Here is a 23,881-nt window from a genome sequence, read left to right as displayed (position 1 = left end):
TGGAAAATGTCACCAATGCATCCACGATTTCTAGGGCCTCCTCCTTGAGTATCCTGGGATGCAGGCCATCAGGCCCTGGGGATTTATCTGCCTTCAGTCCCAACAGTTTATCTAACACCATTTCCTGACTAATGTGGATTCCCTTCAGTTCCTCCCTCCCACTAGATCCTCAGTCCCCTAGTATTTCTGGGAGATTGTTTGTGTCTTCCTTAGTGAAGACAGAACCAAAGTACTCGTTCAACTGTTCTGCCATTTCCTTGTTTCCCATTATAAACTCACCTGTCTCTGATTGTAAGGAAGCTACATTTGTCTTCACTATTTTTTTTCCTTTTTACATATCTAAAGAAGCTATTAGAGTCAGTTTTTATATTCCCTGCAAGCTTTCTTTCATGCTCTCCCCCCCCCCCTCTTAATTAAACCCTTTGTCCTCCTCTGTTGAATTCTAAATTTCTCCCACTCCTCAGGGTTGCTGCTTCCTCTGGCTAATATATATGCCTTTTCCTTGGATTAACACCATGCTTGATTTCCCTCGTTAGCCACGGTTGAGCCGTCTTCCCCATTTTATTTTTTCGCCAGACGGGGATGAACAATTTTTGGAGTTTATCCATGCAGTCTCTAAATCTTTGCCATTGCATCTCCACCGTCAACCCTTTAAGTATAATTTGCCAGTCTATCCTTGCCAATTCCCGTCTCATACCTACGAAGTCCCCTTTCTTTAAGTTCAGGACCCAAGCTCCGAATTAACCGTGTCACTTTCCATCCTAATGCAGAATTCCTTGTGCTTGGAAGACAACTTCCAGGTGATGGTGTTTCCATGCTTTTCCTGGCCTTGTCCTTCTGGCTAGTAGAAGTTGTGGGTGTGGAAGATGCTGACTAATAGATGTTGATGAGATGCTGCAGCACGTCCTGTAGTTGGTACCATCTGCTGCTACTTTGGAATGATTGTATGTTTGTGAATGAGGTGTCTATGAAGCAGTCTGCTCTGTCCTCCATGGTGTCAAACTTCCTGAATGTTGTTGGAGCTGCACTCGTCCAAGCAAGTAGAGAGTATTCCATCACATTCCTTGAGTTGAGATGGTGAACGAGCTTTGGGGTGTTAGATTGTGAGTTATTTGCAACAGGTTCCTAACCACTGACTTCCTAATTACACTTTGATGGATACACTGGGCAGCTGATGTCCACCATCAAGCTTCCAAACTCTGTAATGGGAAGTGACTCCTAAATAGACAGAGGTGAAGATTTAAGAATGTGCTCAAAGCTTCTTCAAAGAAATATATCATTTTAACTGACTACCTGGAATCTCTGACTCAGGATCTAGGAGGAGAAGGGGATGCATTAGGAATGTAAAGTCCATGCATGAGGGAGCACACCAAATGAAAAACTACCAGCATTAAACACTATGTGCCCCACCAATGGAAGAGTACCTGCATTGCCTTTACAAGTCACAGCAGAATGCACCAAACCAAAATGCATGTAAAGAAGCTAATATCTTTCTTCAGTCTGTGTTTTTATGTAGTTAAATCAGCGCCTCTGGGAACAATTTTAGCAGTTCACTGGCAGGAAGCCCATAACATCAAGATAAACAAATGTAATTCTGTGCCTGGTCCCACCAGCTTCCTGAAGAGCAGAGTTAAATTAAAATTTACCACAGTTTGTTTGAGTTAAATGAAATCATTCAAGCATGAAGGTCCCAGGTTACAACAGAGTTCCATATCTGGTAACTGTTCATAAATGGAACTGTTCATCAGTTGGAAATGAACAAATACTGGGATAGGATCGTTTGCCGGCACTGGGCCTGTACTCACAGGAGTTTAGATGAATGAGGGGGGACCTCATTGAAACATATAGAATAGTGAAAGGCTTGGATAGAGTGGATGTGGAGAGGATGTTTCAACTAGTGGGAGAGCCTAGGACGAGGCGACATAGCCTCAGAAAGGATGTTATTTTAGGTAGGAGATAAGGAGAAATGTCTTTAGTCACAGGGTGGTGAATCTGTGGAAATCATTGCCACAGAAGGCCGTGGAGGCCAAGTGAGTGTATACAAGGCAGAGATAGATAGATTTTTGATTAGTACAGGTGTCGGAGGTTATAGGGAGAAGACAGGAGAATGGGGATTGGAGGGAGAGATAGATCAGCCATGATTGAGTGGCAGAGAAGACTTGATGGGCCAAATTCTACTCCTATTCCTTATGACCTTATGATTACAGAAAGTGCAAGCAGGCACGGGAAAAGTGATTGTCAGCCGGCCTTACTGACACGGTGAGTGAGCAGGTGAGTCAGCGTTCCCAGCTCTGCTTGGCTCAACTCAGCCCATGATTGTTGTGGCTTGGGGGGAAGGGGAGAGAAGAAAATGCCCCAATTTCATCAGCAGGCGATGCCCACAGCTCTGCAGCTAATCCATCCCTGTTCATTCCAGCGCTCTCAAAAGCTTGATCATATGTACATGGAGTGAATAAGTTGGGCATTTGTCACCCCAGGAGGACTTATACAAACATAGAAAGTCATAGACAATTAGGTAGCAGGAGTAGGCCATTCGGCCCTTCGAGCCTGCACCGCCATTCAATATGATCATGGCTGATCATCCAACTCAGTATCCCGTACCTGCCTTCTCTCCATACCCTCTGATCCCCTTAGCCACAAGGGCCACATCTAACTCCCTCTTAAATATAGCCAATGAACTGGCCTCAACTACCCTCTGTGGCAGAGAGTTCCAGAGATTCACCACTCTCTGTGTGAAAAAAGTTCTTCTCATCTCGGTTTTAAAGGATTTCCCCTTTATCCTTAAGCTGTGACCCCTTGTCCTGGAATTATATTATGGGAATTCTCGGAAACTCAGTGTATAATAAGTCGGAGGTTAAATGCTACCTTCTCCTTCAACATGAAAAGCAGAAAATAAGTCACGCTGATGTTGCAGTTTGACATTATTAGGAAATTAAGTAGATCCTAATGTAGCATGTGTGATCACTGAGGGTCAGGCAAATGTGATTGTTGATGCAGTTGACTTTATTGAACACTGACTGCATTATAGAGGAAATACACTCTGTACATAAAAAAAACGAACATCAAAAAATAAGTTGAATGGTTCTTTAATCTTGTTCCAACATTTATAGATCATGTTTTATCTGATCTCAGCGTCAACTCCATTTGCCTCATCTCCATAATCCTTGATTCCTGTAAAGTTTTTTTTCAAGGCTGGAATCTAAATTCCAGATTACAGAAATCTGAATTGCCTAAATCAATATCAATGTTTTCTCTTCGTTCTGGAATTCACGTTTGTTAACTTTCTTGACAATGCCTTCCACAGTGTACACCTGGGCAGGTTGCGGCTCAAATGTTCTACGCTAAAACAAAATAACTGTAGCGCATTTCAGGTAGTCAAATGCCATAATCCCGAAAGGGATACCAACCAATATTATACATGCTACTTTCTCCTTCAACAATGAGAAAGAAAGCAGAAAATAAGCATCTAAAATTCTGAGGGCATCTGTTACCGGCCCTGATTTGTCCTGGTCTTTTCTTGCTTCCAGTTTCCCCCTTCCTGCCCCCACCTCCCCCAATTAGTCTGAAGAAGAGTCCTGACCTGAAACATTGCCTATCCATTTCCTCCAGAAATGCAGCCTGACCTTTTGAGTTACTCCAACATATTGTCTATCTTTGGTATTACCTATCATCTGCAGTTCATCTTCATTACATTATATCGAAAATACTTATCCTGTCTGAAGCCAGTCACCCATATTCTTTGCTAATTTTCACAGGTATTTGATTGATGAGAAATAAAGTAGGATTTTGAAATTGGCTTTCAATTTCCAGACTTCTGCATAGCAATGTTTAGCTATGAGGTTCTTGCTTGATAGTTAAATCCATTATTTCAATGGAAATCTATACCTAAGCTGAGTAGATCTTTCCGATATCTGCACTATTCTCCTTATATTCCCTTTTTTCAATGAAACTGACCATCTGCTTGAGAATGTAAACACTATATCTCAGGCAAACATAAAATGCTAGAGTAACGCAGCAGATCAGACAGCATCTGTGGAGGGAATAGATGGGTGACGTTTCAGATCGGGACCCTTCTTCAGACTGATCTGCTACTTGATCCTCCCGAGTTACTTCAGTACTTACAACTCATTTTTATAAAAATCACGCTCCATTGGCCATTACTCAGCCGGCATGCTCTGCTGATCAAGTTCCTGCTGTAATTCTTGAAGATCATTATTCTGGTTTGGAAAGTGCTTCATTAAACCATAAAAAATTTAATAAGGGTTTAATAATTACACTTTGGTAGTCATTTAAATGGTACCAAATTAAAATTGCCCCTTTTCAGGATTTGGTCTTCACTGTAAAACATTTTACTCCCACATAATTGCTACATTATTTATTGAAAGTCACAAAGTTGCATGCACACTGACACTAGTGATGGTCCTGCTTGAATCTGTGTGCTTAAAATGTCAAACGGCTTGAAAAGCAACACCGTAATGGTGATATCCGTATGAAATGTTTATTGGGCTGTTCTTCATAAAAAATTTAATTACTCGCAGCTGCTCTTCGTTAAAGTAATAAAACCTTTAATCACCGTGTTGATTCTCTGAAAGTTTGTCATTTATAAATCCTTTTGGAAGTGGGAAATGTTAGTCTCCACACTGCAATAACAAAGGGTTTACCCCCTTCCTTTGCCTTGGTCACTTGGAGAGCAGGTATATAATTAAGCAAGAGATTTGTCTGTACTTTTAATTGGCAGGTGATAGACCAGTTTTCTATCAATTATTCTAGATTAAGAAAGGATGAAATCAATTTACTTTTGATTCCTGATCATTATGCTCTGAAGCTTCTGGAAAGAGTACATTAAAATATCAGCAAATGTTGTGGTTAGACTGCAGTAAACATACAAAGTATATGAACATATAAAGGAAATGTATTTCCTGGAACAGATACTAAAGGTGAAATGCCACATGATGACACACTTATGGTAGTTCCATGATTCACTGGCAACATGGAGTATGCGCAGGCTGGTCACAAATATTTACTGTACATTGACTGTTAAATATAATAAATGTATTTCTGCATGGACTGAGATTGGGTTGAATATATTTGTATTTCAATGATGCTTTGTGCTCTTGAAAAACAATCACCAATTTCAAAATCAAGTTGACTTAATCTCTATACTGCTGCAGCGTCGTGCCAAATTGTCATCCATCACATTCTATACCCTTGTGCACCATCACTCAGTGAGAAGGCCCTGAAACGATAGACAGTAGGTGCAGGAGTAGGCAATTGGCCCTTCGAACCAGCACCGCCATTCAATGTGATCATGGCTGATCATCCCCAATCAGTACCCCGTTCCTGCCTTCTCCCCATATCCCCATATCCCCTGACTCTGCTATTTTTAAGAGCCCTATCTAGCTCTCTCTTGAAGGCATCCAGAGAACCTGCCTCCACCGCCCTCTGAGGCAGAGAGTTCCACAGTCTCACCACTCTCTGTGAGAAAAAGTGTTTTCTCATCTCCGTTCTAAATGGCTTACTCATTATTCTTAAACTGTGGCCCCTGGTTCTAGACTCCCCCAACATCAGGAACATGTTCTGAGCCTCTAGTGTGACCAAACCCTTAACAATCTTATATATTTCAATGAGATACCCTCTCATCCTTCTAAACTCCAGAGTGTACAAGCCCTGCTGCTCCATTCTCTCAGCATATGACAGTCCCACCATCCCAGGAATTAACCTTAACCTTGTAAACCTCCTCAGCGGCGTGGCCGACTCTGGTGTCCACGCCGCTGAGGACGTCCCGCAGCCCCGACGTCGGACTGGTATCATCTCGGCGAGCGGTCATGGACATCGGGCCGCCCGTAGCTGCAACTGCTGAGGGCTTGGGGAGACCCTGACCACGGGGAACAGTGGAGGAAGAAGACTGACTTTGGTGCCTTCCCACACAGTGGGAAACTTTGGTTCTGCTGTGTGGGGATGTTTTGTGTTGAATTCTATAGTGTGTTGAGTCCTGTTTATTTTTATTGTATGGCTGTATGGGAATTCATTTCACTGTGCCATCTGGCACACGTGACAATTAAATCTATCTTGTATCTTATCTTGTATCTTGTATCTTGCCCTCCCTCAATAGCAAGAATGTCCTTCCTCAAATTAGGGGACCAAAACTGCACACAAAACTCCAGGTGTGGTCTCACCAGGGCTCTGTACAACTGCAGAAGGACCTCTTTGCTCCTATATTTGATTCCTCTTGTTATTAAAGGCCAACGTCATTTGCTTCCTCACTGCCTACTGTACCTGCATGCTTACACCCGCTATTTAGATAGTAATCTGCCTTCCTGCATTTGCTACCAAAGTGGATAACCTCACATTTATCCACTTTAAACTTCATCTGCCATGCATCTGCCCACTCCCCCAACCTGTCCAAGTCACCCTGCATTTTCATAGCATCCTTCTCCCAGTTCACACTGCCACCCAGCTTTGTGTCATCTGCAAATTTGCTAATGTTACTTTGCATCCCTTTATCCAAATCATTGATGTATATTGTAAATAGCTGCGGTCCCAGCACCGAGCCTTGCGGTACCACATTAGTCACTGCCTGCCATTCTGAAAGGGACCCGTTAATCCCTACTCTTTGTTTCCTGTCTGCCAACCACTTCTCTATCCATGTCAGCACTCTACCCCCAATACCATGTGCCCTAATTTTGCCCACCATGTGGGACCTTATCAAATACTTTCATAAGTCCAGGTACACTACATCCACTGGCTCTCCCTTGTCCATTTTCCAAGTTACATCTTCAAAAAATTCCAGAAGATTAGTCAAACATGATTTCCCCTTTGTAAATCCATGCTGACTCGGTCCAATCCTGTTACTGCTATCCAAATGTGCGGCTATCTCATCTTTTATAATTGACTCCAGCATCTTTCCCACCACTGATGTCAGGCTAACTGGTCTATAATTCCCTGTTTTATCTCTTCTGCCTTTCTCCCACCTCCCCCTTTTGTGACAAAGAATTCCACAGATTCACCACCCTCTGGCTAAAGAAATTCCTCCTCATTTCCTTCCTAAAGGAACGTCCTTTAATTCTGAGGCTATGACCTTTAGTCCTAGACTCTCCCACTAGTGGAAACATCTTCTCCACATCCACTCTATCCAAGTATTCGGTACGGTAAAATGAAAAAATAAATAAGGAAACCTAAGAGCTTGTAGTCTTGGCAACTAGAGGTGATGTTGGCACTGGTGGGCATGATCAAGAGTTGGCAGAGAGCAGACATTTCAAGTGTGTTAGAGCTGCAGGAGATTGCAAGGCAAGGCAAGGCTTTGGCATGAATTTTAAAATTGAGGTGTTGCAAAATTCAGGGCCACGAGGTAATGAAATACTCTGATAGGGTGAATAGGACTAATTAAATCAAGTTAGGTTTATTGTCAAATGCACGTACGGTGAGACACATCTATAACAAAATACTATTATTTAAAATGAGTTGTGTAGTCTGATGTGATTTTTTGTTACTGAAACTTAAGCAGAGCTGAGTATTTAAACAAAGAAATACACTCCAATAATCTTACAAACGAGTACTCAAGAAAAAATTGGATCTTAACATTTCAAATCTAATTCATATTCCTGTAAGAATTAATATTCAATAGGATAAATGAAGATAATAACATACAATTAGATTACTATGAGGATGGTTCAGTTCTCTCTCATGAATATGAATATTTCATATGTAGCAGATGGCATAGAGGTGCTTGCCTGTTACTTCAAACTGCTTCACTTAATACCTCAGAAGTGTTACTTAGTTTGAATAATTTTCAAAATAAGTTTAAAGTTTATTTTTTATTTCATTGCTCTGTGCATATATTAATTCCAATTTTAGGTAACCATCTCACATCCCTCCTGCCCCACCTGGACTTGCTCCTATTTCTCCACCCACCCTCCCTCTCCTGAGACGTCACAATTCACTACTCCTCAATTATTTTGTCTCACATTTTCTGTTGTTTTTCCTCTCTGATTCTGCCTATCAACCCCCCCCCCCCCTTGCCCGTGTTCCCCTGTTACCTGCCACATTTTCTCCTGTGCCTCACTATTCCAGCTTTCTTCCCCTTTCTACCATCAGTCTGAAGAAGGGTCCTGACCGGAAATGTCACCTATCTATGTTCTCCAGAAATGCTACCTGACCCTTGGAGTTATTCCAGCACTTTGTGTCTTTTTCTACTTAGGTTATGACTCACTTGCTGTTCTCTCTATGGTCCAGCACCTTTCTGTGTGACCAGTAACTCCACCATGTAAATGGACCAATCCTACACTCCCAATAAGAAATGCAATCCTATATTGCAAATCTCAATTTGTGTAGGTTTCTGCAGTTGGAAGCAAAGAAAGGAAATACGATGAATATTCTTCCCAAGTATCAATGAGATTTTGAAACTCGCAGTGCATTCAGAATGTCTTCAGGCCCCTTCCCTTGTTACGTTACAGCCTTATTCTAAATTGATTTTTTAAAATCACCAATCTACACACAATACCCCATAATAAAAAAGCGAAAACAGGTGTTTAGAAATTTTTGCAAAGTAATTAAAAATAAATTACTGAAATATCACATTTACATAAGTATTTGGACCCTTTACTCAATACTTTGTTGAGGCACTTTGGCAGCAATTACATCCTGAAGTCTTCTTGGGTATGACGCTACAAGCTTGGCACACCTGTATTTGGGTAATTTCTCCTATTCTTCTCTGCAGATCTTCTCAAGCTCAGTCAGGTTGGATGGGGAGCGTAGATGCACAGCTATTTTCAGGTCCCTCCAGAGATATTCGATTGGGTTCAAGTCCCGGCTCTGGCTGGGCCACTCAAGGACATTCACAGATTTGTCCCAAAGCCACTCCTGCGTTGTCTTAGCTGTATGCTTAGGGTCGTTGTCCTGTTGGAAGGTGAAACTCCGCCCCAGTCTGAGGTCCAGAATGCTCTGAAGTAGTTTTTCATCAAGGATCTCTCTGTACTTTGCCCTGTTCATCTTTCCCTCGATCCTGACAAGTCTCCCAGTTCCTGCAACCGAAAAACATCCCCACAGCATGACGCTGCCATCACCATGCTTCACCGTAGGTATGGTATTGGCCAGGTGATGAGCGGTGCCTAGTTTCCTCCAGACGTGACACTTGGCATTCAGGCCAAAGAGTTCAATCTTGGTTTCATCAGACCAGAGAATCTTGTTTCTCATGGTCTGAGTCCATTAGGTGCCTTTTGGCAAACTCCACGCGGGCTGTCATGTACCTTTTACTGAGGAGTGGCTTCCGTCTGGTCACTATACCACAAAGGACTGATTGGTGGAGTGCTGCAGATATAGTTGTCCTTCTGGAAGGTTCTACCATCTCCACAGAGGAACTCTGGAGCTCTGTCAGAGTGACCATCAGCTTCTCGGTCACCTCCCTGACCAAGGCCCTTCTCCCCTGATTGCTCAGTTTGGCTGGGCGGCCAGCTCTATGAAGAATCCTGGTGGTTCCAAAGTTCTTGCATTTGAGAATGACGGAGGCCACTGTGCTCGTCAGAACCTGCAATGTTGCAGAAATTGTTTTATACCCCTCCCCAGATCTGTGTCTCGACACAATCCTGTCTCGGAGGTCTAAGCTCAATTTTGAGTGTCATAGCAAAGGGTCTGAATACTTTCGTAAATGTGATATTTCAGTTATTTCTTTTTAATTACTTTGCAAATATTTCAAAACACATGTTGTCACTTCTTCATTCTGGGGTATTGTGTGCAGATTGATGATAAAAAATGAATTTAATCCATTTTAAAATAAGGCCGTAACGTAACAAAATGTGGAAAAAGTGAAGGGGTCGGAATACTTTCTGAATTCACTGTTTGTATCTTCCCAAGTATCAATGGGATTTCAAAACTCGCCTATTAACCCGAATAACATGCAAAAGAGATTTTCACTCCTGCTTTGTATTATGCCAACAGACCTTACAATGGCTTCATCGACCATCTCAGAATCCACTGAACTGAATTGGAATCAAGGCAGTTACATTCCCGAGAGGTTGTTTCAGATAAAAAAATTCTGGCAAAGCTTTTCCAGGCCAGGCTCTTTCTAAACAACACACTATTTGTTTTTGCTCTAGACATAGAATGCAAAATTAAACGGTAGAATCAGTCGTATAGTCCCTATAGTATAAAGTTAAAGGCAAGACGCTCCATCAAAGAGAGATGAATGCATGCTGTATGCTCTATTTCACAGAAACAGGGTTCACTTCCAGCTCTCCAGTCAGGGGATATGGGGAGAAGGCAGGAATGGGATACTGATTGTGGATGATCAGCCATGATCACAGTGAATGGCAGTGCTGGCTCGAAGGGCTGAATGGCCTACTCCTGCACCTATTGTCTACTGTCTATTGCATGAAATATATAACTTTTGGGGGTTATTTTACTGCTTATGTGTTACAAAGATTCTAAGCATCTATTATGTAAACTACCAGCAGAAAGATTGAGAATCACTTTCAATTTATTGGAAATGCAGGAGCTTCAGGGGGCGTTGCCTCCTGAACCAACACCGGGCGCTTCCCCTGGACCCTGCCGGGGGTATAGCTGGCCTCCTGGACCCCCGGCCAATACTTCCTACTTTTTTCTGGAGGTGAATATCATGCTTAATCCACATTGCTTAAAAATTCTGGGTCTATCGTATGAGAAGGGGTTTAAAAAAAAAATAATATTAATGATATAGTGTGATTCATTACAAAATAATAGTTAAAATAAAAATTTTAAAGTTATTAAAGTATCATGTAGGCTAGCCTAAAACATAAAAATTTCAAATTAAGGATGTTTCATTCTAAATATATTTAATATAAAATAATTATTTTGAGGACCAGACCTCGGGCATTCGAGTCTGGCACTGCAGATTCATATGCGAACTTCATATTCATATTATATTAGATATTAAAATCAAATTCATATTAGATATGACCTTGAAAAGGCAGACAAAGAAGCTGTAAGGTACGTATGTAGATGGATGGTAGAGGGGGGAGGGGGAGGTGGGGGTGGGGCTATATAAAGGATGGGAGAGGAATTGATGAGAATATCGGGAGAATAAAACGGGACTAATGTAAATGGGTGCATGATGGTTTACATGAGCCTGATGGGCCGAAAGACCTGTTTTTGTGCTTGGACTACTTTAAGAGCTTCATACAGATAAATACAGATAGAAATGATTTGATGCTTGGTAGAATATTGTGGAACAACGGGGAAACATCAGGCCAATGATGTAGCCATTTAACAGTAAATAAGATGGAATATAAAGTTACAATATAGTGTATAATATAATATAATATAAAGATTTCCTGGAGTTTCTCTTCATTTGTAGAATTTAACAGTGTAGAAAAGAGTTCAGGGGAAAGCTTATTCATATACTGTAGAAATTACAGTATGCTGAACCATTCCTTCTTGAAATAGTACCTCAGGCATTATATTTATTGTGTCTCATAAGATTGTATATATTACTGTTTTGAACCAATTCTCAATTTGAAGAACTGAGTTCTGTTTAGCCAGAACAATGACCGCGTTTGTAAAATGTTCATCTTCTGGTTGGGTAAGCCAGTTAAATCTGCCTTCTAGTAAAGGTGTCACTCTAGCAGTGGCAACTATATGATGTGCAATAAAGATACCAAGAATGCTTTAGTTTCCGTCGGGTAATTTTGCACTTTGGTGTGCAGTGGCCACTTTTATAAAATAGATTGGAAAGTTCATAGATATTGGTTTGTTGTTGGAAATGACATCTGTCGTTTCAAGTTTGTGTTGTAACAAAATCCCATTTTGTGCACATTTATTGAAATAAATCTGCTGATCAATAATTTTCCTGCTGTAGCCATAAAGACTAGCATGTTTCTTTGCTTTCTTAACAAAATTGCATTATGTGAAAATCCTCACATAGTTGGTTGCTGATTGAAAACATTCTATTTGGACTTTTTTTTTATGATTCTTGCATATTTTATATACCACATTCTTGCAGCTCTCAGTTGATGCTGAAATATCAAGGAAATTAATATTTCATCAACTTGAAAGGATATTTTTATGTCTCCATTATCATTAATATTGTACAAGATTCCAAAAGTCAATGTCAACTAAGGTAGGAAAAGAGAAGGCAAAATTCTTTAGCTTTCGTCTTGCCATCCAGATGGTCAGTTTTAGCGATTGCAGTTTTTCATGCTGTTGAATAAACTTCTGTTGTTAGTCTTTATGGATGGGAAATTTAAATTGACATAAAATTCACATGAATTTATTAACTATACTGCTCTTCATTTGAACTAAGGGGTCAAATGTTCAATATAAATTCTAAATGTTGGTGCAAAGGTATTAAATTGAACACTGCAGCAGACTATCAGAACCCAGAGGAAGAGCATTTTAGATTTTATTTAGAGAATTGATTGGGGTTTCAATACAGAACCTTCTGACTCAAAGGTGAGAGTTCACTCAACTAAACGCTTGTAAACATAATTTATTAATGCATTTGTTGAAATACATGCTTCCTTGATATACCTAGGCTTGATCACGTGAGATTATTTATCTTCCTCAGTTACTTGACATGTTTTTTCAAGAGTCAAGAGTGTTTTATTGTCATATGTCCCAGACAGAATAATAAAATTCTTAGGCAGCAGCACTGTGGAATATTACCGAAACGGAACAATGAAATCCTTGCTTGTAGTAGCATAGCAGGCCTATTAACACAATTATAGCGAGACACACGTTCGAGAACAAGGTGATCTTTATTGGCAGATGGAGTCAGACACTCGCACGCTGAGAGTGAGCACTAACTGATTCCCTTCAGTTGCAGTTGGGCACACCCGTGACTCATGATGTAATCTTCCCGCCAAACGCAGTCATGTGCCCTATCCAGTTCTACTAATGAGGGTTTGATCCATCACTGGCCCAACCACCAGATGGCGCCACACAATATACATTGATAATATTTATAATAAAGAAAACCTCAATAAGTTAATAACCACAAAACTAGTGCAAAAAAGCCTTGAATCCTTAGTGCAACCAAAGACAGTCATGGTTCAGGTTAATGTGTTGTGTCCAAGAACCTGATGGTTGTTGGGAAGATGCTATTCTTGATGCTGGAGGTCACGGTTTTCAGACTTCTGTATCTTCTTTCCAATGGTAGAAGTAAAATGAGAGATTGACCAGGGTGGTGTGGGTCTTTGATGACATACTGTATCTCCTCAATCTTCTAAGGAAATAGAGGCATTGATGGGTTTTCATTATGGGTGTATGAATGTTGCACTAAAAGTTATTCAATTTATCCTGTATCTGTATACTGTGGGTGACTTAATTGTAATTGTCTGTCATCTTTTCACGGACTGGATAGCAAGCAACAAATAAGCTTTTCACTGTACCTCAGTACACGTGACAATAATGAACTATGCGCTGGGCCCAGGACAGAACTTCTGAGATCTGCACACCCAAGAACTGGAAGTTGTTGAATTGTATTTGGCCTATGGAAGATGGTAGTGGAATACCTTTGAGAATGGCTATCGTCTCTTACTGAAAATGCTCCCACAATGTTGTCAGATAGGGATGGACCCAGTAACAAATAAAGACTGGTGATACATTTCCAAATCAGGATGGAGTATGAGTTGCTGCCTTTCCATTTCTGGTGGTAGCATTGACTTCGGCGACTTTGCCTAGTCTCCTTCTGAAAGTGGTGCATGGACTCCTGCATATGCAGAACCTCTCGCTGTTGTTCGTAGAGTCGTGAGGACAATGTTGGCACATTGAGATGTGTGATCGCAAAAATGGCCACCTTTGCCTGCAATCTCCTGCATGCAACACAATGACTTCCAGATATAAGTTGCGTCAATACCCTCTCTTTATTTCAGAGGAATTATTGGGGTCAACTACCATAGGTTATCCTTAGCTGCTATTTTGAGCTTATGGTTAATGTACATCAATGCACAAAATTGGAACTAGTGCTTCTTAAGTGCTCGTGTCTTTGTACAAGTGGCAGAGATGAAAATCCCATGTGAAAAGTCTTTAGAACAAATCCATGTGGTTTCCTCGGACAGCACCATTTTAACACAATTTCATACAATCCACATTTTGTTTAGGTCTTTGTCTCTACAATAACACCCGTTCAATTGCATGCTGTACATGAACGTAGAGTCATCTAGATATTCTAGGGGCAATATGATATTATAGTAGAGGTGTGATGGGAGATGAACTATTAGGGCCAAAGCTCTTGAATAAAGATCCAGAGTTTAAATCCCAACAGGTCCTTGGGGCCCAACTTGCCCATATTGGCCAACATATACCATCTACACTAGTCCTAGCTGCTTGCATTTGCCCCATATCCCTCTAAACCTGTCCTATCCATGTATCTGTCTAATTGTTTCTCAATCTTTATGATAGTCCCTGCCCCAACTACCCCCTCTGGCAGCTCGTTCCATACCCCAACAAAGACTATTGACCATAAATCCATCAAGACCAATTAAATTATTAAACTATAAATCTAGTATTAGTAGTGGAGATCAAGAAATTACCATATTGTAAAATTCATCTACATCACTGATGTCCTTTAGGGAATGAAAAATTATGTTCTTATCTGTAAATAATTCCAAACGTAGACAATGGCCTGGCAAGTCACCCATTCCAAAGGACAGTTAGGGATGAACATTTTATCTTGCCGTTATATTTGCATCCCGTGAATCTATAAAGAAAATACAATAATTTTTTGTAATTTTATATACAGACCATCTGTGATTTAATTTAAATCTACTTAGAGAATTATTTTGCACATGAATTTTTTGGCACAATTTAATCTATTCTGTTCTGGGTACTATTTTGCAACAGTTGATGTTCTTGTGCTGTGGTTCCACTCGCCCAATTCTTCATAATTTTGGGTTGCTGTTAGCTGGAGAATTGCATTATATTTGGCACTCTATCTTTGTTTGCCACAGTCAAAGACATGTAATTGCACCAAATTGAAACAGTGTGCTATTGGGATTAGAAAAAAAATCAATGGTGGATCTGCAATGCTGAAGTTATTTCAGATGATAGACAATTTTCTGCTCACCAATATTATATTTAGGGATTCAAAAGATGAAATGATAATGTACTAATGTTCTTTAAAGAAAACTGATTAGTTCATCTGACATGAATGCATTAAAGAAATTTCACTGGGTTGAAATAGGTGAGAACTAAATCAACACAGAGGTCACTGAAGAAATGGCAAGGACTTTCGTTGAAAATAATTCCCCTCGCTGTAGACCTCAAATGAGTCAGAATGTTCCTCTAGCATAATTACAGCTTACTGCTTAACTGAACTTGTTAATCTTTCACCCTATGAAATGACTTAATAACAAAATACTAGGTCCAAATGTGTTTTCATCAATTGAACAACCTCCAGCAGTCTATTTTTCAATGTTTTGGGAATTAACACATGTTAATATGATAATTACTTGTTATACAGTCAAGTGGAAAAATAATTGCAGCAATAACCTACTTTACTACAGTGAACAGTTGCTGAGTTTGATCTAATGATGCTTTGATTTGTAAAGTGAGATATAGGCAAGGTTAAGGTGGAGAGTTTTGCATTGCCAGCAGAATATAAATCAGGATATATTACTTACGAATGCACCAACTGGATAGCATTAATCTTTTGTTCGCTGTTCCCTACAGCATCAGGTAATTTAAATATCATAGTGGTTGCATTACTGAAAGAAAGGATAATAAGGCAGCTCAAAGTCAATTATAAAATTCTTTTTAGATTATCAAATGAAATAATCTTTAAAATAGTAATAGCTGACGATGGAGACAATATAGTATTTTATTTATTTCATGACACTTTGCCAAATTGATGGTACTACCATTGATCGACAAAGGTAATGCCATTGAAGAGGTGGTTACATATTTTCTTATTGTCCATGGCTATTAACTGGTACAGTTGTGGCATGAATGTTAATGGTTGGGTGTGGTGTCCTAGGTTTGAAATGGTTGACCTCCAACAGCAGCAATCATCTTCATTTCCGGTAGATATGAGTGCAGTCATGGGGAGTTTTCACTACTGATTGCCACCAATTTCCGTTTTACTAGGGGTTCCTTGATGCTCCACTAAGATAAATGAATTTGTACTTTAAAGGCAGGCACTTTCTTGTTGCTTTTACTTGACTTGTATACATCATTCACTTAAGCACACATAACTTCTAATATATTTTCAGAAGTAATACAATTTTGTGAGCCATCAGAAATAATATCTGTTCCTTTTGGTTTGTAATATTAATGTCATAGAGTTAAGCAACACAGAATAGGTCAGAGGATCATAAGTGATAGGAGAGTAGTAGGCCATTCGGCCCATCAAATCTACTCATCAAGACTTAAAAACTCATCTCCCAAGCCTTTCTTGATGTCCTCTGAGCGAGGGCTATATGTATGTAGTGATCTTTGTATTTCATCTATGAACCACTGTTTGTTATATTATTCTTTTACCAATGTAAAGCACTTTGGCCAACGAGAGTTATTTTTAAAATGCGCTATATAAATAAAAGTGACTTGACTTGACTACTCCGCCATTAAATCATGGCTGATACATCTCTTCCTCCTAACCCCATTCTCCTGCCTTCTCCCCATAACCTCTGACACTGTACTAATCAAGAATCTATCTTTGCCTTAAAAATATCCACTGACTTGGCCTGCACAGCCTTCTGTGGCAAAGAATTCCACAGATTTACCACCCTCTGACTAAATAAATTTATCCTCAATCCTAAAAGAACATCCTTTAATTCTGACAAGTGCTCATCATAGGTTAACCTACTCATTCCTGGGATAATTATTGTAAACCTCCTCAGGACCCTCTCCTGACCCAGCTCATCCTTCCTCAGATATAGTGCCCACAATTGCTCACAATCTTGTGGCTCAGTTCGTCCATGCTGACCAAGTGTCTAAACCGAGCTAATTCCACACACCTGCGCCTGACATATCCCTAAATACCTCTCCTGTTCAGGTACCTGTTCACATGTCTTTTGAATGGAGTAATTTTCCCAATGTTTAGCATTTCCTCTGGAGAGCTCATTCCACATATACACCATTCTCCATTTGAAAAACTTGCCCCTAAGGTCCCTGTTAAATCTTTCCTTTCTTAACTCAATTACATTTACTTAACTGCAAATATTCTTTATTGTAAAAAAAAATGAACTTGATATATGTAAGCACCAACAAATTTACAAAGCCATTTTAGCACAAGAATGTTTTACATTTTAGTACGTCATTTCTAATATTAATTGTATTTTATCCCAGATAACTGGCACAGACTTGTAGGGCCGAGATGGCCTGTTTCCGTGCTGTAATTGTTATATGGTTATATGTTATATGGTTATAACTAATCAATCATGCAGATTTTTATTCTGTATGCAGTTTTATTTGACGTTTTATTCTCTCTGGCGTGTCTATTCCATCCTGATCCATATTGCTATTTATATCATACGGTGGACAGGAACTTAGCAGATCCAGATATGTATGCCATTGCGGTTGAGTTAGCCTTAAATATTTAAACAGAACATTCTGCACTCAAAGCATATGCCACCCACTTACTTGACAGAAGCTGTTCCATGGAGATTCAAGTTAAATGCATGCCTCACAACTGACCTCAATTTGAGGTTTGATTCACTACAAATATGGGTACTGAGGAAATAATACTTTGCATCCAAGAATAGATGTAACATGGATATAAATTACTTGGAGAAAATAATTGGAAAGGTTCTGAGGGAGAGCATCAATCAACGTTAAGAGAAACATAGTTTAATTACCAAAAGTCGGCATTAGCTTGAAAGCAAAAAATTACCATGCAGACACCGGAAATCTGAAATGTGAATTGAAAATGCTGGAGGTACTCAGAATGTTAGGCAGCATTTGTGAAGGGAAATACAGAATCAACCTTTCACAATCATGGAGTCATACTGCATGGAAACACCCCTTTGGCCCAACTCGTCCATGCCAACCAAGATGCCCCATTTGCTATTAAATCTTTCCCTTATCATCTTAAATGTATGTCCTCTGGATCTTGGTACCCCTGCCCTGAGTAAAATGACTGTGCATTAACCCTATCCTTCCCCCTTGTAGTTTTATACAGCTCTACAAGATCACCCATCAGACCTTGCATGTCCAGCCTTTTCTTATAGCTCAGTCCCTTGAGTCCTGGCAACCGTAAATATTCCTTGCAGCTTAATAATATCCTTCCTAAAGCAGGGTGATCAAAAATGAACACAATACTCCAAATATATTCACCAACGTCTTGTATAACTGAAACATAATGTCCCTACTTCTGCACTTGGAACCTTGACTGATGAAGGCCAATATCCAATAGCCTTCTTTACCATTCTACTTGTGATGCTACTCCTAGATCCCTCTGATCTACAACACTCTCCTCGACCCTACCATTCACTGTGAAGGTCCTGCCCTCCTTTGACTTCTCACAATGTAACACCTCACACATACCTGAATTAAACTCCATTAGTCATTCATCAGCCCATTTGCCTGGCTGATTATGATCCTGTAGTAATTCTTGATAGCCATCTTCACTGTAATCACCTACTTAGTATCATATGCAAACTTACTAATAATGCCAGCATATTCTCACCAAAATAATTGATATAAACCACAAATAGCAATGGGCCCACTGCTGGTCACAAGCCTCCAGTTTGATAAACAATCTTCCACCGCCACCCTCTGCTTCCTTCCATGAAGCCAATTCTGTATCCAGTAAGCTATCTCTCCCTGGGACCCAAGTGATCTAACCCTCCACACCTTACAGAACCTTATCAAAGGCTTCGGTAAATCCATATAAACAATGTCTATGGTCTTGCTCTCATCACCCTTCTTGGCTACTTTGCAATCATATAACCATATAACAATTACAGCACGGAAACAGGCCATCTTGGCCCTTCTAGTCACTGCCGAACACTTACTCTCACCTAGTCCCATCTACCTGCACTCAGACCATAACCCTCCATTCCTTTCCCGTCCATATACCTTTCCAATTTATTTTTAAATGATAAAATCGAACCTGCCTCCACCACTTCTACCACTCTCTGAGTAAAGAAGTTTCCCCTCATGTTACCCCTAAACTTTTGTCCCTTAATTCTCAAATCATGTCCTCTTGTTTGAATCTTCCCTACTCTCAATGGAAAAAGCTTATCCACGTCAACTCTGTCTATCCCTCTCATAATTTTAAAGACCTCTATCAAGTCTCCCCTTAACCTTCTGCGCTCCAAAGAATAAAGACCTATCTTGTTCAACCTTTCTCTGTAACTTAGGTGCTGAAACCCAGGCAACATTCTAGTAAATCTCCTCTGTACTCTCTCTATTTTGTTGACATCTTTCCTATAATTTGGCGACCAAAATTGTACACCATATTCCAGAATTGGTCTCACCAATGCCTTGTACAATTTTAACATTACATCCCAACTTCTATACTCAATGCTCTGATTCATAAAGGCCAGCACACCAAAAGCTTTCTTTACCACCCTATCTACATCAGATTCCACCTTCAGGGAACTATGCACAGTTATTCCTAGATCCCTCTGTTCAACTGCATTCCTCAATTCACTACCATTTACCATGTACGTCCTATTTTGATTTGTCTTACCAAGATGTAGCATCAAGATACCAAGATCTAATCAAATTCATTAGACATAATGTCTCAACTACTAAACCATGCTGACTTTCCCTAATCAGCCCCAATCTATCCAAATGCATATATATTTTATCCCTCAGAATCCTCCCCAGTAACCTACCTACCTACCACAGACGTTAGGCTCACCAGTCCATAGGTCCCAGGCTTTTCCTTGCCAGAGTTCTTAAATAGAGGCACATTAGCCACCCCTCCTGTCACTTGGCATCTCACACGCGTCTAACAATGACCTATCTCAGCCAGGGCTTTTGTAATTTCTTCTCTAACTTCCAACTGTGTCCTCGGATATATCTAATCTAACATTTTCAAAGGCATCCCACTCTTTAGACATCCTTTTGCCCACAACCTACCTACTCCAAATAGTTTTCGAAAGTTTCTGTCTAAATCATCAAAGTTGACATTGCCGCAATTCAAATTTTAACTTGTGGTCCCACCCTGTCCTAATCATTGAACTCTCATAAAATTATCTAGTTTCCAGAAAACCATTTGCCTGCAAATAACCTACCCCAATCAACTTTAGCAAGTTCTTGTCTAATACCATCAAAGTTGGCCTTGCCCCAATTGGAAAAGTGAGAAATATATTTCAGTTGCAGACAGAGAAAGGCTTGGAGAGACAAAAGGATCAATAACCATCACAAGCAAACAGAAGCCAATTCTGACCCAAGGTCATCGCTGTAACATTAGTGTGCAGGAAGGAACTGCAGATGCTGGTTTAAACCGGAGATGGACACAAAAAGCTGGAGTAACTCAGCAGGACAGGCAGCATCTCTGGAGAGAAGGAATGGGTCACGTTTTGGGTCGAGACCCGAAAAGGGTCTTAAGAAGGGTCTCGATCCGAAACGTTACCCATTCCTTCTCTCCAGAGATGCTGCCTGTCCTGCCGAGCTACTCCAGCTTTTTGTGTCTCTCTTCATTGTAACATCAACTCAGTTTGGTGTTCTCTATGAATGCTGCCTGATCCACTGAGCACATAAAACATAGAATAATACAGTACAGAGTGTGATGACAGGTCTCAACCCGAAACTTCACCTATTCCTTTCCTCCAGAGCTGCTGCCTCTCCTGATGAGTTACTCCAGCATTTTGTGTCTATCTTCAGTGTAAACCAGCATCTGCGGTTCCTTCTTACACATAGAACAGGGCAGAATAGGAATAGGGCCTTCAGTGCACAATGTCTGTGCTGAACACCTATGTGTTTGCACATAAGCCATATCCCTCCATTCCGTGCATATCCATATACAAAAGTCTACCTCCACCACTGCCCCGGCACTCAGCACTCACAACCCACGGTGTAAAAAAAAACTTGTCCTGCACATCTCTTTTAAACTTTGCTCCTCAGCTTAAAGCTAGTCCCGCTAGTCTTTGATGTTTTAATTTGTCAACCCACCCTTCCATCATTCTCTTTCATTCAAATTTCCAGCAAGTGCTGGAATCTGCTTCTTATGGTTCCAGACTGTTTCTCTTTTGCCTTCATTTATCTCCCTCTATCCACATTCTGCCAGGCAGATCAAATATGCTAATTCAGCATTCAGCATGCTGTCTTGGAGGGCAGAAAAGGCACATCACCAGGAAAGTCTATCACAGATATTCCCCCTGTGCTCCTCACCCCTCCCGGCGAGATCAAGCGTAGACTAGGCGACTGTTTCGCCAAATACTTGTGCACAGTCCACTTGGGCCTGCATGATCTCCCGGTTATTGACCATTTTAACTTCTCTTCCAATTCTCATACTGACTTTTCGTCCTGCGCCTTTTCCATTGCCAGAGTGACGCCACGTGCAAACTGGAGGAACAGCGCCTCATATTCCGGCAGCTTTCAACCTAACTGTATGACCATTGAATTCTCCAATTTTAGGTGACTTACCAACAGCAATCCTCCCCTTTTCTTCCACATGCCCCATCTCAATGTGCATCCATTTCTTCCACTATCAAGCTCCTCTTTCCCCTTCCTCCATTCACTTGCATCTATATCCCTTCCTCTGGCTTATCATTTTGCGCTTCTTCTCTCCTTATCTCACATCCTTTTTTCTTCTTTTCCTCTATGGCATTTGTCTACCCATCTGTCAATTGAACCCTCCTCACCTGTATATACTATCACTTGCCTGGCTTTGTTCCTCCTCACCTCTCTTCCAGCTTTCTCCCTCGTACAGCAATCAGTCTGAAGATGGGTTCTGGGCTGAATCATCGCCTATCCAGGGCCAGAAATGCTGCCTGAACCGCTGAGCTACTCCAGCACTTTGTGTCTTTTTTTTTGCAAATCAACATCTACAATTCCTTGCGTCTACATTCTATAGTTTTGCAATTAATCCACACATTTTTCATCTGTTTTTTCCCATTATTTTATGCTCAGTTTCGAATAATAACTTGAAATAAGCAAGACCACGAACAGAGGGTTTCATTGTTTCATGTTATTCACATGCAAGGATGCCTGTGGTGAAAGCAGTTGCCCTTTATCTGCCAGTGCTGGATTTTGCAAAGATTTTAAAGTTGACATCACCAGAAGCAATTTGTTGCTGCTGCTGGCTTCATTAGACAGATTCATTAGATCATACAGCACAGAAATGGGACAAGACTGTCCACCTCATCCTTGCTGATCATCGCCTATCTATGCTAATCCCATTTACCTGCATTAGGCCTGTATCCTTCAATGCCTATCCTATCTGTGTACTTGTCCAAATGCCCCCTAAACATTGTATTAGTATCTGTCTCGTCCTCCTCTTCAGGTATCTTGTTCTGGCCAACCACCACTCACTGGTGAAAAACACACCTCTGATCTTATTTACATATCTCCCTCCTCATCTTAAACACATACCCTCTAGTTCTAGGCTTGGTTGCCCTGGGGAAAAAACCTGATGGTCTATCCTATCTATGAACATCATAATTTTACACAACTCAATATAGATCATCCTTCATCCTCCTAGGTTCCTAGGAGAGTAAACCGAGGTTATCTAATCTCTCCTTACAATTACAACTCTCCATTACCGGCAAGATCCTAATGAATCTCATCTGCACTTTATCGCTCCTGCATCAATTCTGTATTGAATATACAACTGATCTTTTATGCTAAGCACGATGAATAATGTTTGAATAAGGTTCTGGATTGATGGAATTTATTATTTATGAAAAATTAATAGCATCTTCTGTTGAAGGTCATAGCCAATTTGACCTTAATATCCACATGTTTTTTGTAACCAAATTTGATCATTCATTATTCAAGAACATTTCTACAATGTCTTTGAAATATCTTGGACAAATCTTCAAATCTTTGGTTAGTTTCACCTGATTATCAAAGCTTTCACTGTTTTATTTGCCTTTGGTTATTCAGGCACTATTTTAATCACACTGTTCAAATATTAAATTTCATGACTTATATAACAATTACCAGAATGGTGACGTAAATACCTGGATCATTGAAACATGTTTGGAACAGTAGAATTCGGCCTTGGTTGTCTGGTCTAGATTCACTTACAGATTATTGTGGTAATTAGTCAGTTTATCAGATTTGTGGAAAAGAAAGAGCACTTGGTCATAGTAAATAATCCAGCATGTTTCACTTGAACATTTACAAAAAAATTAAGTTTAATTTAATTTTCCATTTAATTAGGCTACAATCCACTAATCTCTACTCTATTCTCTTTCAGCCGTTTCCATAATGAGACACAGTGCATCGTCCTTTGCCTTTGCTGTAAGTAATACTGTGTACATCAACACAGAAGTGACATTGATTTGTCTTTAGTTGCCTGGATTCGATACACTTATGTTGTAGTGTATTGTACTCCACTTCGCATGAAGTAAATATCGTATCTGCCATTCAACATTTCCTGACCTGTATCCACCTATCACTTGCTACCTCTTTCCCTAACCCTCTCCCCCTCCGCTTTATACTGACTACTTCCCCTCTACTTTTTCAGTCTAGATTAAGGGTCTTGACCCAAAACATCGACTGTCCATTCCTCTCCACAGATGCTCTCTAACCAGCAGAGATCCTCCAACAGTTCTCTATATTTTACTCCAGATTCAACATCTGCAGTCACTTGTGTCTCCAATTTTAAGTGGATTTTACCAGAAATAACAATGTACAGGAAATCATATTTCATTGTCTATTCTCAATGTAGTACTTCGATATATAAAAGCAAAACAAGATGAATTATGATTTTGATTTAAGTTAATAACTTTTTTCTGTTTTTTTTAATTTGCAGCAGGAACATTTTCACCATAAAAATGTCATAAAAAAAATATAA

At 40.2% G+C, this 23,881-nt stretch overlaps 1 protein-coding gene across 2 annotated transcripts in view; it reads left to right on the top strand.

Moving 5' to 3' along the window:
- tmem163a (transmembrane protein 163a) overlaps window positions 1-23,881 on the top strand; it is a 98,134-nt gene that overhangs the window by 38,729 nt on the left and 35,524 nt on the right. For both annotated transcript variants that reach the window (XM_055638620.1, XM_055638619.1), the window contains exon 4: window positions 23,282-23,325. In XM_055638620.1, the coding sequence (XP_055494595.1) occupies window positions 23,282-23,325 (44 nt within the window). The remainder of the gene's footprint in view (window positions 1-23,281; window positions 23,326-23,881) is intronic.

This window comes from Leucoraja erinacea, chromosome 7, assembly GCF_028641065.1.
Source record: "Leucoraja erinacea ecotype New England chromosome 7, Leri_hhj_1, whole genome shotgun sequence".
Lineage (NCBI taxonomy): Eukaryota > Metazoa > Chordata > Chondrichthyes > Rajiformes > Rajidae > Leucoraja > Leucoraja erinaceus.
The sequence above is the reverse complement of the archived record's forward strand: the minus strand, read 5'-3'. Positions and strand labels throughout refer to the sequence as shown.